General features: G+C 39.0%; 1 protein-coding gene across 1 annotated transcript; it reads right to left on the reverse strand.

Moving 5' to 3' along the window:
• Nucleotides 1–8,655: 8,655 nt before the first annotated feature.
• LOC135085753 (uncharacterized) lies at nucleotides 8,656–19,144 on the reverse strand. Its single transcript, XM_063980553.1, has 6 exons — nucleotides 18,674–19,144; nucleotides 17,126–17,207; nucleotides 16,041–16,186; nucleotides 11,030–11,145; nucleotides 10,082–10,152; nucleotides 8,656–9,708 (listed from the first exon to the last, which is right to left on the reverse strand). Exons 1-5 carry the CDS (start codon nucleotides 18,792–18,794, stop codon nucleotides 10,099–10,101), a joined length of 519 nt encoding a protein of 172 aa, XP_063836623.1. The 5' UTR covers nucleotides 18,795–19,144; the 3' UTR covers nucleotides 8,656–9,708; nucleotides 10,082–10,098.
• Between the last annotated feature and the right edge of the window lie 97 nt (nucleotides 19,145–19,241).

A 19,241-nucleotide genomic window follows, 5' to 3' on the forward strand; every position in this document is an offset into this window, starting at 1 on the left:
GCGGTACATCCGATAATTACCTACAGCGAAGCGCCCCGCCGGCGGGTATTATATCAGTCGAGTGGCACGCGCGCGCCCGTCAGGACGCTGGCGTGCGTTGTAGTATGATTATAATTCTATGATCGAAGTATTATTTAAAAATGGACATAAAGAGAAAGAAATATTGTGTGGCGTTCGGGTGTTTAAATTCGAAAAGAAATCTACCGGGTTTATCTTTTTTTTTCGCTTCCCAAAGATGCTGATAGGTATGTTGGCCATGTAGGTAATCAATAATTCTTAGGATAGTATAGGAACCTAACCTACCATGACTACTGCTCAGAATTCGTTCGTTCGTTTCAGCCAAATGACGTCCACTGCTGGACAAAGGCCTCTCCCAAGGTTTTCCATAATGAATGCATACTTACCTACATACGTACCTCATTACAAATAAGTAGATTAATTATTTTTTCACTACACAGCAACCCTAACAGCGTAAGAAGAGTTCAGAGGCACGCGATAGAAAGAGACAAAACTTGTAGGTGAATAAAATTGTAGGTACGTAGTGCTGTGCGAGCTGAATTCCACTGTATCGCGTCGTACCAAGACTCGCATTTATTTAAATCGTTTTGCGGAGTAATCCTTCTGTACCTGTACTATTACTTATTCTGTGGCGACGGGTGCCCGCAGTGAGTGTGCGAGCGCGACAGGATGGGTAGCTTGGGGTCATTGGACAAAATTCTACGTGCTCACAGACCGGGCTTTAGACATAAATATGTAGTTGTATGTATTTGTTGTCATTTGTATGTGTATGGGTGCAATGAAATGTATTTTCATGGTAATAAGACGGTCACCTATTTTTTATGTACCTTTTCCTTTACGTGTACAGTTAGGCCCAGAACACACGGTGAAACGAAACTGCAACTTTCTGATCTGATCTGTTGAACTCGTATCTCACAGGCAGAAAGCAAAAAGTTTGTATTAATGGAACTGAGTCTTCTGGAGCACCTCTTACCATGGGTGTGCCACAGGGATCGATATTGGGACCTTTGCTATTTCTTATTTATATTAATGACCTTCCCTACTTTGTAAAAGATCTATGTGATATTGTGTTATTTGCTGATGACACATCTCTCATTTTCAAAGTTGATAGAGGTAAAGTAAACCTTGATGATATAAATGACACACTCTCACAGGTTTTGCATTGGTTTACTGTTAACAACTTATTGTTAAATGCAAACAAAACTAAGTGCATTAAATTTACCTTACCTAATGTGAGGCAGGTTCCCACACAATTGATGGTGAAGAATGAACCATTAAATAGCATAAGTTCCACAACATTCTTGGGAATCACTTTAGACTCTAAACTTCAGTGGGGTCCTCATATTGAAACCTTGTCAGCAAGGCTCAGTTTAGCTGCTTTTGCAGTAAGAAAGATAAGGCAATTAACTGACATTGAAACGGCAAGGCTAGTTTATTTTAGCTATTTTCATAGTATAATGTCATACGGCATATTGTTGTGGGGCTCAGCTGCGGACATTGAAACTGTGTTCGTTCTGCAGAAGAGAGCAGTGCGGGCCATTTATAACCTTGAACCCCGATTTTCCTTGAGAGAATTCTTTAAGGAGATTAATATACTGACAGTAGCTTCACAGTTCATTTATGAAAACCTTTTATATGTTCGCAAAAATATAGAGCAATTTACTAGAAAGAGTGATTTACACAAGTTCAATACAAGAAACAAAAATAAACTTGCCGTTCCAAATTTCAGACTGCACAAGATTGGTAATTCATTTATGGGGAAATGTATTAAACTTTTCAATAAATTACCACAAACTGTTGTAGAATTGCCCATTCATAAATTTAAAGCACATATCAAAAGCACCTTAATGAAAAAGGGCTACTATAAAGTTGATGATTATATAAAGGATAAAAATGTTTGGAATGTTTAACTACCTAGCTCGCATTAATACTTATGACTATAATTTGTATATTTTAAAGACTGTAAAACCTTGAAAAGGAGGCTGACAATAGTGACTGAGTTTCTTGCGCTGCTTCTTCTCAGCACTGGCCCATTTATTGTCCCGAAGCAGTGGTAGGGTTAATATTGGGACGTGTAAAAGCGCTTTTTTAAAGCCTATTTGCAAAAATAAATGAATTTTATGAATTTTATTTTATGATGATTCTGATGAATGAAACTGAAACTGAAAGTTTCAAACTGGTCGCGTCGTGTGTGGTCTCTCAACGGACGCTATGGCAGAAACTTAGATGCAACTCAAAAGTAACTAGCAGTTGCAGTTTCGTTGCAGTTGCGTGTTTCATCGTCTGTTCTGGGCCTTATAGGTCATTTTCAGTGCCTGAGGTATGGGAGGGGCACGGGAGGGTGTTTTTGTGACGTCAAACGTTAGCGAGACTTCAGATTAAATGCTCTGTCAAGTCATATAATATTTCTATGTCACCCCTACCGTGCCAAATAGTTCGTGACACCCAAAGTGGCCAAAAAGTTGACAACACAACCTTATTCCAATGAGGGTTTTCGCGATTGAAAAATCCGCCAGATGGCAATACGTAGACGCGAGGTCCAAATGCTGCATGATTGGTTATTTTTGACATGACATTGACAGATATGTCAAAATCCACCAATCACGCAGCATTTGGACCTCCCGTCTACGTATTGCCATCTGGCGGATTTTTCAATCGCGAAAACCCTCATTGTAACAAAGACGTGTTGCGAACTTTTTGCCTACTTTGGGTGTCACGAAGTATTTGACGCTGACTGTATTTGAAAGGGTTACAAGATATGTAGCATATAATGTAGATTTTACACGTAAAAAGGTATTTTTGCTGGATACAAGATCGCAATAGATCGTTTCATCCACTCGGACGCGCCCCACCACTCTTCCGTGAATGTTTGAGTGTTATCGGTACACGCTAATGCTCCATGAGTGCACACGCACACTACAGTAATGCCTTACGGCTTGCTCGGACCACACTCCCCGCACCCCGCGCGACCGAGACCACACATTGCTGGGGCGCGTCCGAGTGGATGAAACGATCTATACCAACCGGTCATTATGGGAATGATTGTTTAGCAGTGGACGTCCTGTGGCTGAAATGATGATGATAAATTACGTCATCGATTTTTTCAGATTTTAGACCCCCCCCCCCCCCTACAATCATCCTATCGTCATTTCTTAATGACCCCCCCCCCCCCTTCTCCCAAAATTGACGTCATTACCAGTTTGACAAAATTAAAACATTTGGTTATAGAATCACCTTTTATTTTATTTTTTAATAGATAGAGTGATTCTTAAGGAAGGTTTATATGTATAATACATGTAAGTACCACGGGCGAAGCCGGGGCGGGCAGCTAGTATTATATGTAATATTATTGTTAGAGTATTTTATCTGTAGTTATTACTGTATTTGTGTACATCTATGTTGCATTATGTATGTTTATTATGAGTTATTTTAGTATTGTACGCGCCTTAGCCGCCTCTCACATTTGCAGTCTCACTTACTAGGTGTGCTGGAAGAAATTTCTTTTTAGAAATAATCTTTTTGTACGTGAACAATAAACTATAAATAAATAAATAAGAATGACGTCAATTTCGAAACACCCCCTCCCCCCTATCTATCATTTACCGTCATCCGCAGACCAACCCCCCCCCCCCCCCTAATTTAGAATGACGTAATATATGGACGGCCCCTGAGGTATTTTTTAAATAGTTTTCAAACTTTTAGACGTCTTCTTACTATGTAAATACTCAATGTTAGTAATGCAGGTTCTATGTTAGATTTATACTTATTTAAATAATATTCTTACCGTAAGCTTCGTATGTGGACCAAAAACTATTTTCGTTAAACTGAATTCAATTGAAATAACGCAAAATCGCAGAAAAAGTTAACATTTCAATAATAAAGATAAAATAATTTAGATTTCGCGTTAATTCGATCACATTTTATATTAATTTGTTAATTTTTTGTACAAACAATCAGAACATTTAAGAACGATTCACAAGTTAAAAATAAGTAAAAATGCCTTCTACAATCCGATCGAGCTAACTGCGCATCTCGCTGGAATGCGACTCTCCCTCGAACTCAAGCCAAGTGGGGACTGGTCAATCCAAGTTATTCAAATTTATGTATGCGAGTCATTTCTACTAGTATCTTAATATGTAAGTCTAGATATTAGCACGTCACTACCTTGTTTAATATACCACGCAATCTTGTATACCCATTCTTATAAGATACACCATACAAGAATGCATGGTAAATTCAGTGAACTGCTCCTGAATCGAATGTACCTACTACTACTATTTCTATTTATTTATATTAACCGGCAGACAGTGGTGACTGAGTTTGTTGCGGCGCTTCTTCTCAGCACTTGCCCAATGTTGGTCTCGAAGCGCTGGTAGGGTAAAAAGATTATGAGACATGTAGAGGCTCCTTAAGAGCAAAATGACGATTTGTAAGAACTATTTATTAGTCCAAACAAATAAAGAAATTTTGACTTTGACTTTGACTTTAAGTGCGCAGTTAAAGAAATTCAAATTTTAACACAAACGAATAAAATTGAAATTCGTATTACTTTTTAGGAGGTATTGATACTTATTGGTTTGTGCATTTCGTAAACAACTCATGAATTTAAAACTATAAAGTCGTTTTCTTCTTCGTCTAGTTTTATACTTTGTTCGTTACATTTGCTTTAAGCTTTGAATTTTGTCTAAAAGACTGCTTTCGTTCGTTTTGTAAAGAGCACTTGTTTTGGCTATGCAATTGAGTCGCAGTCACATGTGTGAAATAAGGCACGGATTCCACCAAAGCGGAGCGGAGCGTAGAAGTGGTTTGGTTGATTAACCAATCAGATTAAATTATTTCCACTTCTCGTCTCCGCTCAACCGCCACTGTCAAATTCTACAGAAAAAATTAACGGCCCGACTAGGCTTGTTCTTACTCGGACACTGAACAGATCGCTCCGACTCCGAACTAGTACAATCGGTCAAATGAACTAGTTCGGTCTTTTAGTACTATTAGTTCATTTTAGTACACCGATTTTTTTAGTCAGATCGGACGAAAAACGTCTTTATTACTATCACCTTATAGTACAATGTCGCAAAATACTTGCAACACACAGAGCCGAATCCATCTCGCTCGCGCGCGCTTGTCACCAATTTCACGTCTCTTTCACACCTATTCATTCGTGATCGGCTGTACTAAAGTGAACTAAAAGACCGATTTGAACGACCAAGACAGAATAGTTCGTTTTCGTTCACATAAAGGAATAATTGCTTCCTATTAGTTCATAGTACATGTACTACACAAACACAAGCCTAGGCCCGACATTTCTCCACTCCGCTCCGCTTTGGTGGAAACCGGGCCTAAGTATTTTGTTGAAATGCAAGTTTCTGTTTTTGTGACTGCTGTGGATGTAAAATATCATGTAAGCAAAATGTTATTTTTAAATGTAAGAAAATATATTATATGCTATTGGTATATTGTGTTTTTTTTATTCATACAACTATGGACAGATTTGATTTTTAATATTTTAACCAATAACAACCTGGAACCAATTTTTTTAGGGTAGATCCACATTTGGGTGTCATAAAAAGCCTAAAGTTACACACATGCTCTTAAAATGTCATGCTTATTAGCATGTATACAAAAAGCATGCTCCAAAAACTCGAAATGAGCATGGTTATATTTTAGCAATTGCTCAATAGTGACATGCTTTAACTGTAAATCAACAAATAAAACACAGACGTACCAAAAAAAGATTTATTTAACAAAATAAATACCGGTAAGATACCCCAAATATAATGCCTAAGTCTAGTCAACAATATCGAGAACCAATCGCTACATTTGCGATTATTCGAGTCACGAATTCTAAATCGAGTTTTGCTTTACATCTGCCACGTGCGTTGTCATCAGTGTCGGTAGACAATTTAACGTTAATCATCGAGTTCTCTTCGCCATCCCTTAAAATAATATGTACGCAATTTTATCGAATCGAGTTCGAAACAGAATGTCGTTTTGTCTACATGCTATAAATAATAATGCCCACAAAGTGTTATTTTGCAAGAATAGTTATTCTAAAGGCGCTCTCTCACTAAGAACATGCGACTGTAATGTAAAATCATACTTGAGCATTACACTAGTGAGCCGAGAATTACAGAAAATCGACGAGTCAATTCTCATATTTGAATCTTAGGTTGTTTGTTACATACGAATGTTCTAGTGAGTGAGCACTTTAATGCTAGAGAAATACCGACAAAAATTGACGATCTGTGTAATAATTGTTACATTGTAAATTGACGCAAAGAATTTAACAATAAACACATTAAATTGTTATAATTCACTCATTTTGGCTTAATGAACAATACTATTAAAATACAAAGAAGAAAAATAATTGTAGCATTCTTGAAGAAAAATAATTTGTTTCATAATTGTTTTAAAATTAACTAAATAAATATAGTTTTTATTATAGTTCTGTAATATGACAGAACATTAGGGTTCCCACAGATTAGTGTAATATCGGCGCGTTTTAGAATACAATTAAACATTTAATTTCACATTAGTTCTTGCAACTCACGAAGGCGAGTGAGCTTTACTTGTGTGTGTACGTGTACATGCACATAACGATAGTCTGTCAAAACTTTTGAAAAACGAACAGTAGCGAGCCATCACACGTGTAAAGCTCACTCGCCTTCGTGAATTGGTCTATACAACTATAGGTATTTTTCTCGAATTATCAGAATTATTAGCCCTTATGACACAAAGCATAACAACGAATGTCACACAATTTACTACAACATGACATGACAGAACAAATAGAAAAATATCGTGAAAAATATCATTTTCATTTGAGCTCATATTATTCTGAGAATAAAATATAGAGTTTAATTTAATTATTCCGAATTTATTCCTACAGAATAGTCATATTTATTGAACCAAACATTTAGAATGTGTGAATTAACATTCACACTTTTTATAAAGATTATTTTTAAGTTGACATAAATACTTTGTTTGCTATACAACCCGGTGGAGTTAACTGCGCACCTAGCAGCCGTGACGTCACATCGCCGCTCTGGTACGGACGGGGCGAACGCGGGGAAAGGTAGCAGGAAGGCGCTGGACGCAGGCCGCTACCAACCGGGCAACATGGAAAGCATTGGGGAGGCCTATGTTCAGCAGTGGACGTCCTATGGCCGAGATGATGATGATGATGATGAATGCTAGTGAATGGAGGGAGAGTCGCATTCCAACGAGGTGAGCAGTTAACTCGATCGGATTGAAAATTAATAATTGCATTATATTTATACAAAGGAATAACTTTAACGTTTCATAAAATGCATTAATATGATATAGACATTAAAGCATAGGTTCAACAGGAGAAAATATTGAAAATATAATATTCTATAGTTGTCTAATGCCCGTTTTCACCATCAATCCCTAATTTTTAAGTGACCCCTATGTATCAAAATTCCTGTATAAGTGTTATCATAGGGGTCACTTAAAAATTAGGAATTGATGGTTAAAACGGGTATAAGACTCCATCCATGATTGCCTCTCGTGAGATATGAACCCACCACCTTTTGCCCTTTTTTTTCTAACCACTGAGCTAAATATTTATTTCATTGCTAAACATGTCATTTAAATAATAATTACTTAGACAAAGATTACATTTTTGAGCCACAATTTTAATTGATACAAATTCATTATAACGAGCAAAGAGTAAAATATGTATTTAAAATAATTGAATTGATACTAGAATTTTTAATGTATTTTTTTAATGTTGAATTCATTGTTACACACGAATGCGTAGGTGAGTGAGCACCTTTACAGGTATAGTTCGTTTCATCCACTCGGGCGCGCCCCAGCAATGTGTGGTCCCGGTCGCGCGGGGTGCGGGGAGTGTGGTCCGAGCAAGCCGTAAGGCATTACTGTAGTGTGCGTGTGCACTCATGGAGCATTTAGCGTGTACCGATAACACTCAAACGTTAGCGGAAGAATGGTGGGGCGCGTCCGAGTGGATGAAACGATCTATAGGTACTAAACTAGTGGTACTTTACAGACAAAGAGATTATATTAGCACCATAGCTACACTATTATTATTATATGAGTTACAACAGATCTCGAATACCAGACTTGGTTTTTGCATTGAAATTCAATAATTTGCCTGAGGGCTTAGTGTGAGTTTATATCAAACGTCGTGACTATAGTCTGGTCTGCGAGCACGTAGAATTTTGTCCAATGACCCCAAGCTACCCATCCTTATCGATCGCGCGTAATTATATTGCTGTCGCGACTGTGCGACGGGCGCCCGCAGTGAGTGTACGTGCTCACAGAACGGGCTTTAGTGAGCGCGTTAAAAAAAAATATGAAAATTTTAGTTCTTCAAAGTTTCCGCTAGGGGCGCTGTACAATCCGTCATACATTTAATGTCTTTTATTACGCGCTTACAGTGACGACGTTTGAAGTAAACTCACACTACGCCCTGTACTAAGGCACCGTCTGGCCTGGGTGGGGAGTGTAGGCCAAATCCTCCATTTGCCTTGTAAATTAGAGGGTCATGCTCCTGCAGTGGACTAAATGACCTAATATTGACAGCACAGTAAGCTAACTTTAAGCCTATTCGCAGACCACCGATTTTTAGTTGGCCGATAGTTGGATCTGTTAATCAGTATAGAGATGTATGAAAGTGCGCACATTACACCGATTTGGTATCGGCCGTTTCTTCATACAAATTAGAATCGGGCCAACCTATCGGCCAACTAAAAGTCCGTGGTCTGCGCCTAGGCTAAGAAGGTTTTTTTCAAAATATGATTTCGTCAGTGCCTATAAATTGTCATATCTTTAGATCAGCGTCTTTTTACCTGACTGCGCCAGGATTTCTGTTTTTTCGAGTGTATGCATGTATATTTCTTTGGGACGCTCTGTAGCCTAAACGACTTGATGGATTTTAATTTCGCGCCATGATAAAATCATATCGATAAATTTTAGACGACAAAAGTATGGACTTATCAGGTTAGATCGATATAAAGCTTATAGTGGTGCGCATCTTAGGTGTACAGGCTTAGATTCGTCTTAATAGTGAGAGTGACAATGATTATATCAAAATTATTCAGCTTGAAAATTTTAAGTCAATTTTCGTAAACAGTCGGTTTATTTTATTTATTTCTTTTTTATTATTACCAGTGACAGAAATAAGAAGGCTGATTTGCACCACCTACTTTGACCGTAACTTTAACGATAACCGGTGTTTTTTGTAAGTTTGACAGATTTTTGACGTTTGTCAAAGTTAAAGTAACATTGTGAAACCCAGCCTAAACCTGTATTTGTAAGTGCCAATCATTTTAAATGTCATTTCAGTACAAAATACAATCATGTTTGTTTACAACAAAACTTTGATTCAGAGGAATGTATTTCATATCAATATTTCCCGTTAAGGTCATAGCAGACTTATCAACTCGGAAAGGGATCAACACAAGGTGTCAACCGCGAGGCGAGGCGTTTACGTTACGGTGCGGATAAGTGTGCGTTGCGGTATGGAGTTTCATACAAATACTGACCGCCTCGAGTTGATACGGTTACGATCCGTTTCCGGGTTGATAAGTGTGCGACGTCCTCCCGTTATATAACAATCTACATTAAGCGACAGTCGCTTTCGTCAAATACCTATATACAGCTACGGTGGTCTATCCCCATACCCATTTACTTGACACTACGATTCTGAAAAGAAGAAAGGTATATTTAGAACCACTAAAATGTAATTAGTTGTGTATATTAATTCATACTACAACAAAACCTTTATATGCCTAAAACACGAATTTGGTATAGACTACTTTTCATATCAAAAATAAAATTGAAGATAATGAAATAGGAAATGTCTTTTTTTATCAAAGAGCAGCTTGAAGATCAGAAAATCTTAACATTAAATTTTTTAATTAATAAACTGACTTTAACAATAAAGTTTTTTCTATTTTGGTCATTTTTATTTTATTTATTTTATTTTATTTCATCATGATACATTGTAATAAGTATACTAATTAAGTGGTAAATATATTTTATTGAAATGATTATGTTAAAAATAAAAATATCATACCTTGATATCTGCTGTAGCTATGTACTGTTCTTTTGCGTTGATTTTTGGTCGTCAGCCTTGTCTGACGGGTCCTGGGGAAAACGATACAAATACCGTAAAAAATAATATTGTGTAGTATTGAATCCATAATCCAATAGGTCCATATGGCTAATAACTTAACTTCCGTTTCATTTTTTTTTTGGGAGTTTAATGAATGACAGTTCCAATTTCTCAAAAAGTAAAAAAATCTTGAAAAAGTCGAATGCCTCAAGTGGGTATTGAAACTCCCTTTGGTTTGCCGATTCAATGAGGGTTTTCGCGAATGAAAAATCCGCCAGATGGCAATACGTAGACGCGAGGTCCAAATGCTGCATGATTGGTTTTTTGACATGACATTGACAGATGTCAAAATCCACCAATCACGCAGCAGTGAGACCCTACATCCACGTCCCGCCATCCAGCGGATCTTTCATTAGCGAAAACCCTCATTCCCACTTGAGGAAATGCATTCTTTCAAGTTTCAAAGAATATTTTGAAAACGCAGCGAGGGACGTCCACCCACAAGGTGGACCGATGACATTATAAAGGTAACAGGAAAGCGCTGGACGCAGGTCGCTACCAACCGGGTAACATGGAAAGCATTGGGGGAAGCCTATGTTCAGCAGTGGACGTCTATTGGCTGAGATGATGATGATGAAATATCTTAAAAACCAAGGCAGAGGTGTTGATTTTGTGTCAATATTACGCGGGCGAAGCTGAAAGTAATCATAATGATAATAACTAAAGTCCGGTAGCCGAGCAGATAGAATTTCGTACAATGACCCTAATCTACCCGAGCGGCCGCAGTGAGTGTGCGAGCGCGACAGCAATATAATTACGCGCGAGCGATAAGGATGGGTAGCTTGGGGTCATTGTACGAAATTATGTGCTCGGTGACCGGACTTTAGTACAAGCTAGTATGGTAGTTACCTCGTCAAGCGCGTTGGTGACGTGTCCGTTCCTTATAGACTCCCGCAGAGTGTCGTCATCATCGTCATCGGTGTGCACGTCGTAGAACTCTTCGCTGTCCATCTCGTGGTCTGTGCCTGAAAGTGATTGATTATTAATAATGATGACAAGCAAGTTTAAGCCTTAAGACAATGGGATGAGGTTCAAAATGCAGCGGCTGTACTGCTTTCCAAATGAGATATAAGTCATTTTCATGAAAATAATAATTGTTTCCTGCTATATGAATAAAATGTTTTTTTTTTTACAAAACGCCCACATTAATCCATTTGGCGCCTTTTGTAGACTGCCGCTCACTTAGCTAGCTCACCTAGACTAATTAGGTAGCTCATCTGGATTATTGACTAAGGAGCCTAGCTCACCTAGGCAACTGGTAGCTCACCTAGAATACTTAGCTAGCTCACCTAGACAACTTAGGTAGCTCGTCTAGACCATTTAAGCATAGAATAGGTAGCTCACTTATTACTGGTTAATAAAATAGGGTATCTCAGTGGAAATCATTGGAGGAGGCCTATGTTCAGCAGTGGACGTTGAAATGATGATGATGATGTTGGTAGCTCACCCATCACGGATTAGTAATCTCGACTTTCACGCGTAGCTGTCGCTTTAGCTTCTCGCTCTGCGTCACTCGACGAAACTGACTACCTATTTAGCTCGCGATTTAGCTCACTCACCTAGACTACTAAGGGGTCATCCATAAAGTACGTCACACGTAAAGTGGGGGGGAGGGGGTCGACAAAGTGTGACATGGTGTGACAAGGGGTGGGAGGGGTCTTAAGTTTCGTGACATCACATTTCAATTGTTTCAAATATTTGATATAATGTTGATTTCATAAAAAAAATACTTAATTTAAATGGAAATAAAACTAATTTCGGAACTGCTGTTTTATTTTAATAATTTTTTGATGTAAAATTGCAAAACATGTGACGTCACACTAGGGAGGGGGGGTCTCAGAAATGTGACCACCTGTGACAAGGACGGGGGGGGGGCTCAAAAAATCATGAAATTCGTGTGACGTACTTTATGGATGGCCCCTAAGGTAGCTCCTCTAGAGCAGGGTTTCTCAAACAGGGGTACGCGTACCCCTAGGGGTACGCCATTCGAGGGCAAGGGGTACGCGACAACATTTACGTAATGGCGGCTCTATAACTGGAAGGCGCGCATGACCGACATGCATAGCGGCGCGCGCGCGACTGACTGAATTCGTAGCTCGCTCGCTCTCGCGCGACTCGCGCGCCCCGCCGCCCTCCCCCGCCGTTTACGAGTACTTACACTGTACTCCGTTTTTGATTCATTTGTTTTACTTTAATGTGTGAGCATATGCGCTTTTTTCGTTGACAGTAAAATAAAAACAAAGTACTTTCAATACATTCACGCGGTTAGCTAGTTTTCAAAATGAATGAGTGGTTAAAAACTGGGTCATTACGCAGAAAATGTCCAAGTAATACATCCAGTTCGCAACCTGCACAAAGTACATTTACTCCAACTGCGTCTACTTCTGCTGAAAGTTCAGTTTTAAACGAAAATCCTGCGACATCGAGAGAACAAGAAAACACAACATCATCGACAAAAAAAAGGAAATATGACGAAGATTATCTGAAAATTGGATTTACGTGCAAAGAAGAATCTCAGTACCCAGAGCCACAGTGTGTAATATGTTCAGAAGTTCTCGCAAATAGCGTGATGAAGCCATCATTGCTGCGAAGACATTTGGAAACAAAACATCCGCAGTATGTAGACAAACCTATAGATTTTTTTGTTCGAAAAAAGAAAGAGTTGGATTCTTCGAAAAAGACTATGAAAACCGTTTTGGCTACTAACTCTGAATATTTACGTGCGTCTTTCCTTGTGGCATATAAAATTGCAAAGACTGGCAAGCCATACAATATTGCTGAAGAGTTGATTTTACCAGCAGCTAAAGATATGGTCAGTTGTGTATTGGGAGATAAATTTTCGAAATTGTTGGATAAAATACCACTTTCAAATGATACAGTTGCACGTCGCATTCATGAAATGGCACATGATGTTGAACATCAACTCGCGCAACGATTACAAAATAATTATTACGCGATTCAAGTTGATGAATCAACAGATATTAGTGGATTACCGAATTTACTTGGGTTTATTAGATATGTGTATAAAAATAAATGTGAAGAAGATTTTTTATTTTGTAAGACCTTGGAGTCTACTACGAAAGGAGAAGATATTTTTAACACTATTCATGATTTTATTGAAAAACATGGCATTGATTGGACAAAGTGCGTTGGCATATCCACTGACGGTGCAAAGGCCATGACAGGAAGGATATCTGGACTAATATCCAGGATTAAAAATCTCGCTCCTGAAGTCAAAAGTGTGCATTGTGCGTTGCACAGAGAAGCATTGGCGAGCAAGAAAATACCTGATGATTTAAAAACAGCGCTTTCAGAGGTCGTCAAAATAATCAATTACATAAAAGCGCGACCGCTAAATTCAAGACTTTTCGCATTATTATGCCGAGACATGGGTAGTGAACATGTTTCACTATTGCTACACTGTGAAGTTCGCTGGTTATCAAAAGGCAAGATATTAGCTCGGTTTGTTGAACTTCGTCACGAAATCTATATATTTTTGAAAGACAGTGACTTCAACCTTAAATTCCGATTTGAAGATGAAACATGGCTTGAAAGAGTAACTTATTTAGCTGACATTTTTTCTTGTCTCAATGAGACGAATGCTTCTATGCAAGGATCCACGTGCACTGTATTCACTGTGCACGACAAAATAAACGCACTTATAAAAAAAATAGAATTTTGGAAAACCTGCTTGAGATCAAATATCTTTGAATGTTTTCCTCTTTTGCATGAATTTATCACAACGAACGCCTTATCCGTGGATTCCGAAACGAAGGCTGAAATCGTTCTGCATCTTTCTCAGCTCTCCGACGAACTGAAAAGGTATTTTCCGGATATTGATAATGCTCAAGATGGCTGGATTCGTAACCCGTTTGCGGTTACGAACGAGAGCATAATATCTAGTTTGACTATCAAGCAACAGGAGTCATTAATAGAAATGTCCGCGGATGAAACTCTTCAAGCTGATTTCAAAACGTTGCCTTTGATAGATTTTTGGGCAGCTAGACAGTCAGAGTATTGCGAACTCTCACGCAAAGCGGTGAATTTCCTTTTACCCTTTGCTACAACATACTTATGTGAGAGTGGATTTTCACACCTGGTCATGATAAAAACTAAGTACAGAAATCGACTTGATGCCGAGTCAGAATTAAGGTTAAAATTGACCAAAATTACACCTACAATTGAATCCCTTTGCAACAAGAAACAAGCACATCCATCACATTAATATTAAAAATACATTTCTTTTGGCACTATGTTTCTTACCTTTTATTTCAAATAAAAACCTTATTTTCTTCAATAGTCAATTTTATTATTTCCTTGGGGGGGGGGGGGGGGGGGAGGCAATTAATGAGTTAGGGGTACGCTGTCACCTGGAAATTTTAACAGGGGTACGTGGTGCCAGAAGTTTGAGAAACCCTGCTCTAGAGTATTTGAACAGTATTCGTTAGTAGCTCACCCATCACGAACTGGTAGTCAGTGAAATACTCAGAGTCAGAAGCGTAGCTGCGCTCCGAAGCGTCGGTCGCGCTTCTGCTTCTCTCTCTCTGCTTCGAGAGTCAGAAGCTGACTACTTGGCTAACTCACCTAGACTACTAGGTATACTTAACTCACCTAGACTACATAGGTAGCTCACCTAGACTACTTCGCTAAATTACTTAGGTCTAGATCATTTACGCATTATATTGGTTGGTAGCTCACCCATCACGGACTGGTAGTTTCGGAGTCTGACGCATAGCTGTCGCTTTAGCTTCTCTCGATGAAACTGACTACTTAGCTCGTGGACTTAGGTAGCTCACCTAGATTACTTAGGTAGCTCGTCTACTAGACTAAGTATAGTGCAGTTCAGTAGCTCACCCATCACAGACTGGTAGTCGGTGAAATACTCGGAGTCAGAAGCGTAGCTGCGCTCCGCAGCGTCGGGCGCGCTTCTGCTTCTCTCTGCTTCGCTCGCCGAAGCCGACTGCTTGGCTCGCTCATCTAAATTACTAGGTAGCTCTCCTAGACAACTGGTAGCTCACCTAAACAACTAGTAGCTCACCTAGACTACTTAGGTAGCTCTACTAGGTAGTTCACCGAGACAAATTAGGTAGCTCGTCTAGACTATTTAAGTTAGCTCACCCATGACGGACTGGTAGTCAGTAAAGTACTCGGAGTCAGAAGCGTAGCTGCGCTCCGCAGCGTCGGTCGCGTCGCCGGCCGCGCGCGCGGCACGCTCCGCTCGGTCGCGCTTCTGCTTCTCTCTCTGCTTCGCTCGCCGAAGCTGACTGTTTGGCTCGACGTAGCTGACTGTTTGGCTCGACGAAGCTGACTGCTTGGCTAACTCAACTAGACTACTAGGTACTTAGCTCACCTAGACTACATAGGTAGCTCACCTAGACTACTTCGCTAAATTACTCAGGTAGCTCGTATAGACCATTTAAGCATCATATTGGTTGGTAGCTCATCCATGACGGACTGGTAATCGGTGAAGTACTCGGAGTCAGAAGCGTAGCTGCGTTCCGCAGTGTCGGTCGCGTCGCCAGCCACGCGCGCGGCAGGTTCCGCTCGGTCGCGCTTTTGCTTCGCTCGCCGAAGCTGACTACTTGGCTAGCTCACCTAGACTACATAGGTAGCTCACCTAGACTACATAGGTAGCTCACCTAGACTACTTCGCTAAATTACTTAGGTCCAGCAGTGGACGTCATTTGGCTGAAACGACAGATCATTAAAGCATAATATTGGTTGGTAGCTCACCCATCACGGATTGATAGGCTGACGAGTAGCTGTCGCTTTAGCTTCTCACGATGAAACTGACTACTTAGCTCGCAGACTTAGGTAGCTCACCTAGACCAGTTAAGCATAGCATTGGTTGGTAGCTCACCCATGACGGACTGGTAATCAGTGAAATACTCGGAGTCAGAAGCGTAGCTGCGCTCCGCAGCGTCGGTCGCATCGCCGGCCGCGCGCGCGGCACGCTCCGCTCGGTCGCGCTTCTGCTTCTCTCTCTGCTTCGCTCGCCGAAGCTGACTGGAGAAGAGTGAGGAGAGATTGTAAGTTATTGCGATGCGACTAAAGCCCGGTCTGTGAGCACGTAGAGTTTTGTCCAATGACCCCAAGCTACCCATCCTTATCGCTCGCGCATAATTATATTGCTGTCGCGACTGTGCGACGGGCGCCCGCAGTGAGTCTGCGCGACAGCAACATGCGACAGAGGACAAAATTCTACGTGCTCACAGACCAGACTATAGCTAGAATTAGGATGGGTCTCCTGGAAGATCCAGAAGATTATAAGTCCCTCTCACCCAAGCACTTGATTCACTATTTTATTTTATTTTTCTTTATTAAGGAAACAAACAGCATGAGTTTATACATGTGAACTTAAAAACTATCTGGAAGCACAAAAGATCCCAATGGGTCAACGTGCAATGCGCCCATGCGCGACCCTAGATAAATAAGTTATTGCGATTTCAATGAAAAAAAACTGACTCTTGCCGGCTTAAGATGAGCGCCACGAAGTCAAATTATCGCCAACTAGCTGTACCCGCGACTTCATACGCGTGAAATTGTTTGAATAATGTTTCCGCTTCTTGCAACATTTTTCTTTACTGCTCCGCCCCTATTGGCTGTAGGGTGATGTTATAATTATAAAATAACCTAAAGCCTTCCTCGATAAATGGGCTATCTAACACAAAAATATTTTTCAAATTGGAGCACTACGTTCTACGTTCGTGAGATTAGCGCGTTGAAGCAAACAAACTCTTCAGCTTTATAATATTACTAGCAGCCTACTAGGATTTGAGTTTTGCAAAATCCCGTCTTAGTAGTGAGCGCCTAGGTACGTTCTAAAAGGAATCCCCATGCAAAATTTGAGACTAGCAGTTGTAGTTTCTGAGATTTCGTGATGAGTAAGTCAGTCAGTAACCTTTTGCTTTTATATAATATGTAGATTAGTATAGATTGCCTCACGTTTCTTTCTGAAGCTCCCTGAGCGCCTCTAGTTCTGACCTCATCGACGTCACTTGTTTGTCCAGTCGTGCCACTTCTCGCACTGAAAAAGTGTGAAAGTAATTTTCAGAGTTCAATTATAAACAATCAACATAGTATTGACCGTTTCATCCCCGAAGACGCGCCCCACAATTCTTCCGCTAATGTTTGAGTGTTATCGGTACACGCTAAATGATTCATGAGTGCACACGCACACTACAATAATGTCGCTCGGATTGCTCGGATCAAACTCCCCGCACCCCGCGCGACCGAGACCAAAAATTAGTGGGACGCGTCTTCGTGGATGAAACGATCTAGTATGTATAACTAGTTACGGTACAGTAAGTAAAAAAAAAAATCTTTATTCAGTATCTTTTAGGCCACTGCCTCGAATTTTGGCGGCGGCGGCGCTAAACAAACCACTAACACCTACAAATATGTATTACTTACTAGTGCGAAAAACATCACTAATAATACACAGTAAGTTATATCTATTCTCATTAGTCAGAAATAGCAAATACCTAACTTAAAAAACAGATTTCACAGCTGAGTGACCAAGGAATGCAATTTATGTGGAAATATTGAATATAAATAATAATAATGCACTTTTAGAACATTATTTATGGACTTTTAGTTTAAATAAGAAATGTCTTTCGTGAAAGAATTTCTTTGAACTCAGTTTTTTTTATAAAATAAATCATCAATAATAAGTTTTTATTTCCACAAAACATAGTTTTGGCTACAATAAATAAATAAATTAAAAATATTTGTGTTTTGCTAGTTGTTTGTGGCACCCTTTATGGGCAAAAGCCTCCTCCATCATGCTCCACTTTAGTCTGTCCTGGGCTAGGTCAAACCAGTTGTTACCAGCTGTTCCCTTATGTCATCAGTCCCATCAATATGTAAATTATCCAGTGCAAAATAAATAAAGAAATTGTCCATCACAGCTTGTTATATGACAACCACTACAAATTAATATAGTTGGCTGACGTTAGGTACAATATTAATTTTCAAACGAAATGGACTTTGTAGCTACAATGTATATTAACGTATATTCTATTCAGAAAAATAAATTATTAACATGACAATAGGAATAATAATATACGTAATTAACATTTATAAACCTAATAACAGTACTAGTTTATTGTAAACATGATCAATGTCATTAGATATTGTTTATTATGTAATCTAATACATAATACAAGATGCAAACTATTCTATGTATGTATTTAGAAATAGGATGGTTTTCCAAACATCTTAACTGGTTAAATTTAGTATTGGACATGGATATTTAACATTGAATAAGAGTAGAATTGAGAAATAGTAATATTAATGTAAATATATTAATTCTTAAACAATGTCTTGCCTCGGAAGTGATGAACTCAATTTCTTTGAACTGCAGAGTTCAACTTGATGTAAATTAATACATAATATGCTTGAACAGTAATCGAATTTAAGTTTTTAAGGTATAATATGCCTGTATCAGGTAATAATCTTTACAAAAACAATAAGTAATGATGTGAGACTAACCTAGCATGGCTCTCCGTTTCTCTGCATATATCTGTTCGTAAATGAAGACCCCGGCTGCTCCCACCAGGCCCACTATAGCTGCACCCATCATAGCTCGTGAGGACAGGAAATTGTTATTCATTTTGTAATTTTCAGGAATTCCACACCAACAAATTATTCAATGATATTTCATATAACAGCTGGTTATTTAACACCAAGAGCTATAAAGATTCATGTGCTACGTTTGTAGAGTATTAACAATGATCACTGGTAAATAAAAATACAAAAATAAACACAAAATGTTTTAAACCGCGTGTAAAACACAAAAAATACACTAATGTCTTAATTAGTGTAGATAAATGCAATTCGCTGTGTGTTTGAATCGGCCAGCACGTAATTATTGTAAAGAATTTTTTAACTACAAATCCAGAGCCGGAATTATTAGAAATTCAGCGCATTTGCAAGTGAAATCGTATTTTTTTGATGTCACAATCAAAATATTTGTGTCAAATTTGACAGCCATAGACAATTTAGTCACAGATAAAAAATGTCTTTATCGGGCGTTTACACCTTACGATTTTTGATACCA

This window comes from Ostrinia nubilalis, chromosome 29, assembly GCF_963855985.1.
Source record: "Ostrinia nubilalis chromosome 29, ilOstNubi1.1, whole genome shotgun sequence".
Lineage (NCBI taxonomy): Eukaryota > Metazoa > Arthropoda > Insecta > Lepidoptera > Crambidae > Ostrinia > Ostrinia nubilalis.

Bases quoted from the DNA above. Each gene is read 5' to 3' on its own strand.
- LOC135085753 (XM_063980553.1), bottom strand. From the start codon at position 18,794: ATGAATAACAATTTCCTGTCCTCACGAGCTATGATGGGTGCAGCTATA. The intron at 11,146-16,040 runs GTGAGCTACCAA...AATCACTTTCAG, and splicing joins TGATTACCAGTCCGTCATGG to GCACAGACCACGAGATGGAC. The intron at 10,153-11,029 runs GTAACTACCATA...CGTTTTCCCCAG, and splicing joins TCACCAACGCGCTTGACGAG to GACCCGTCAGACAAGGCTGA.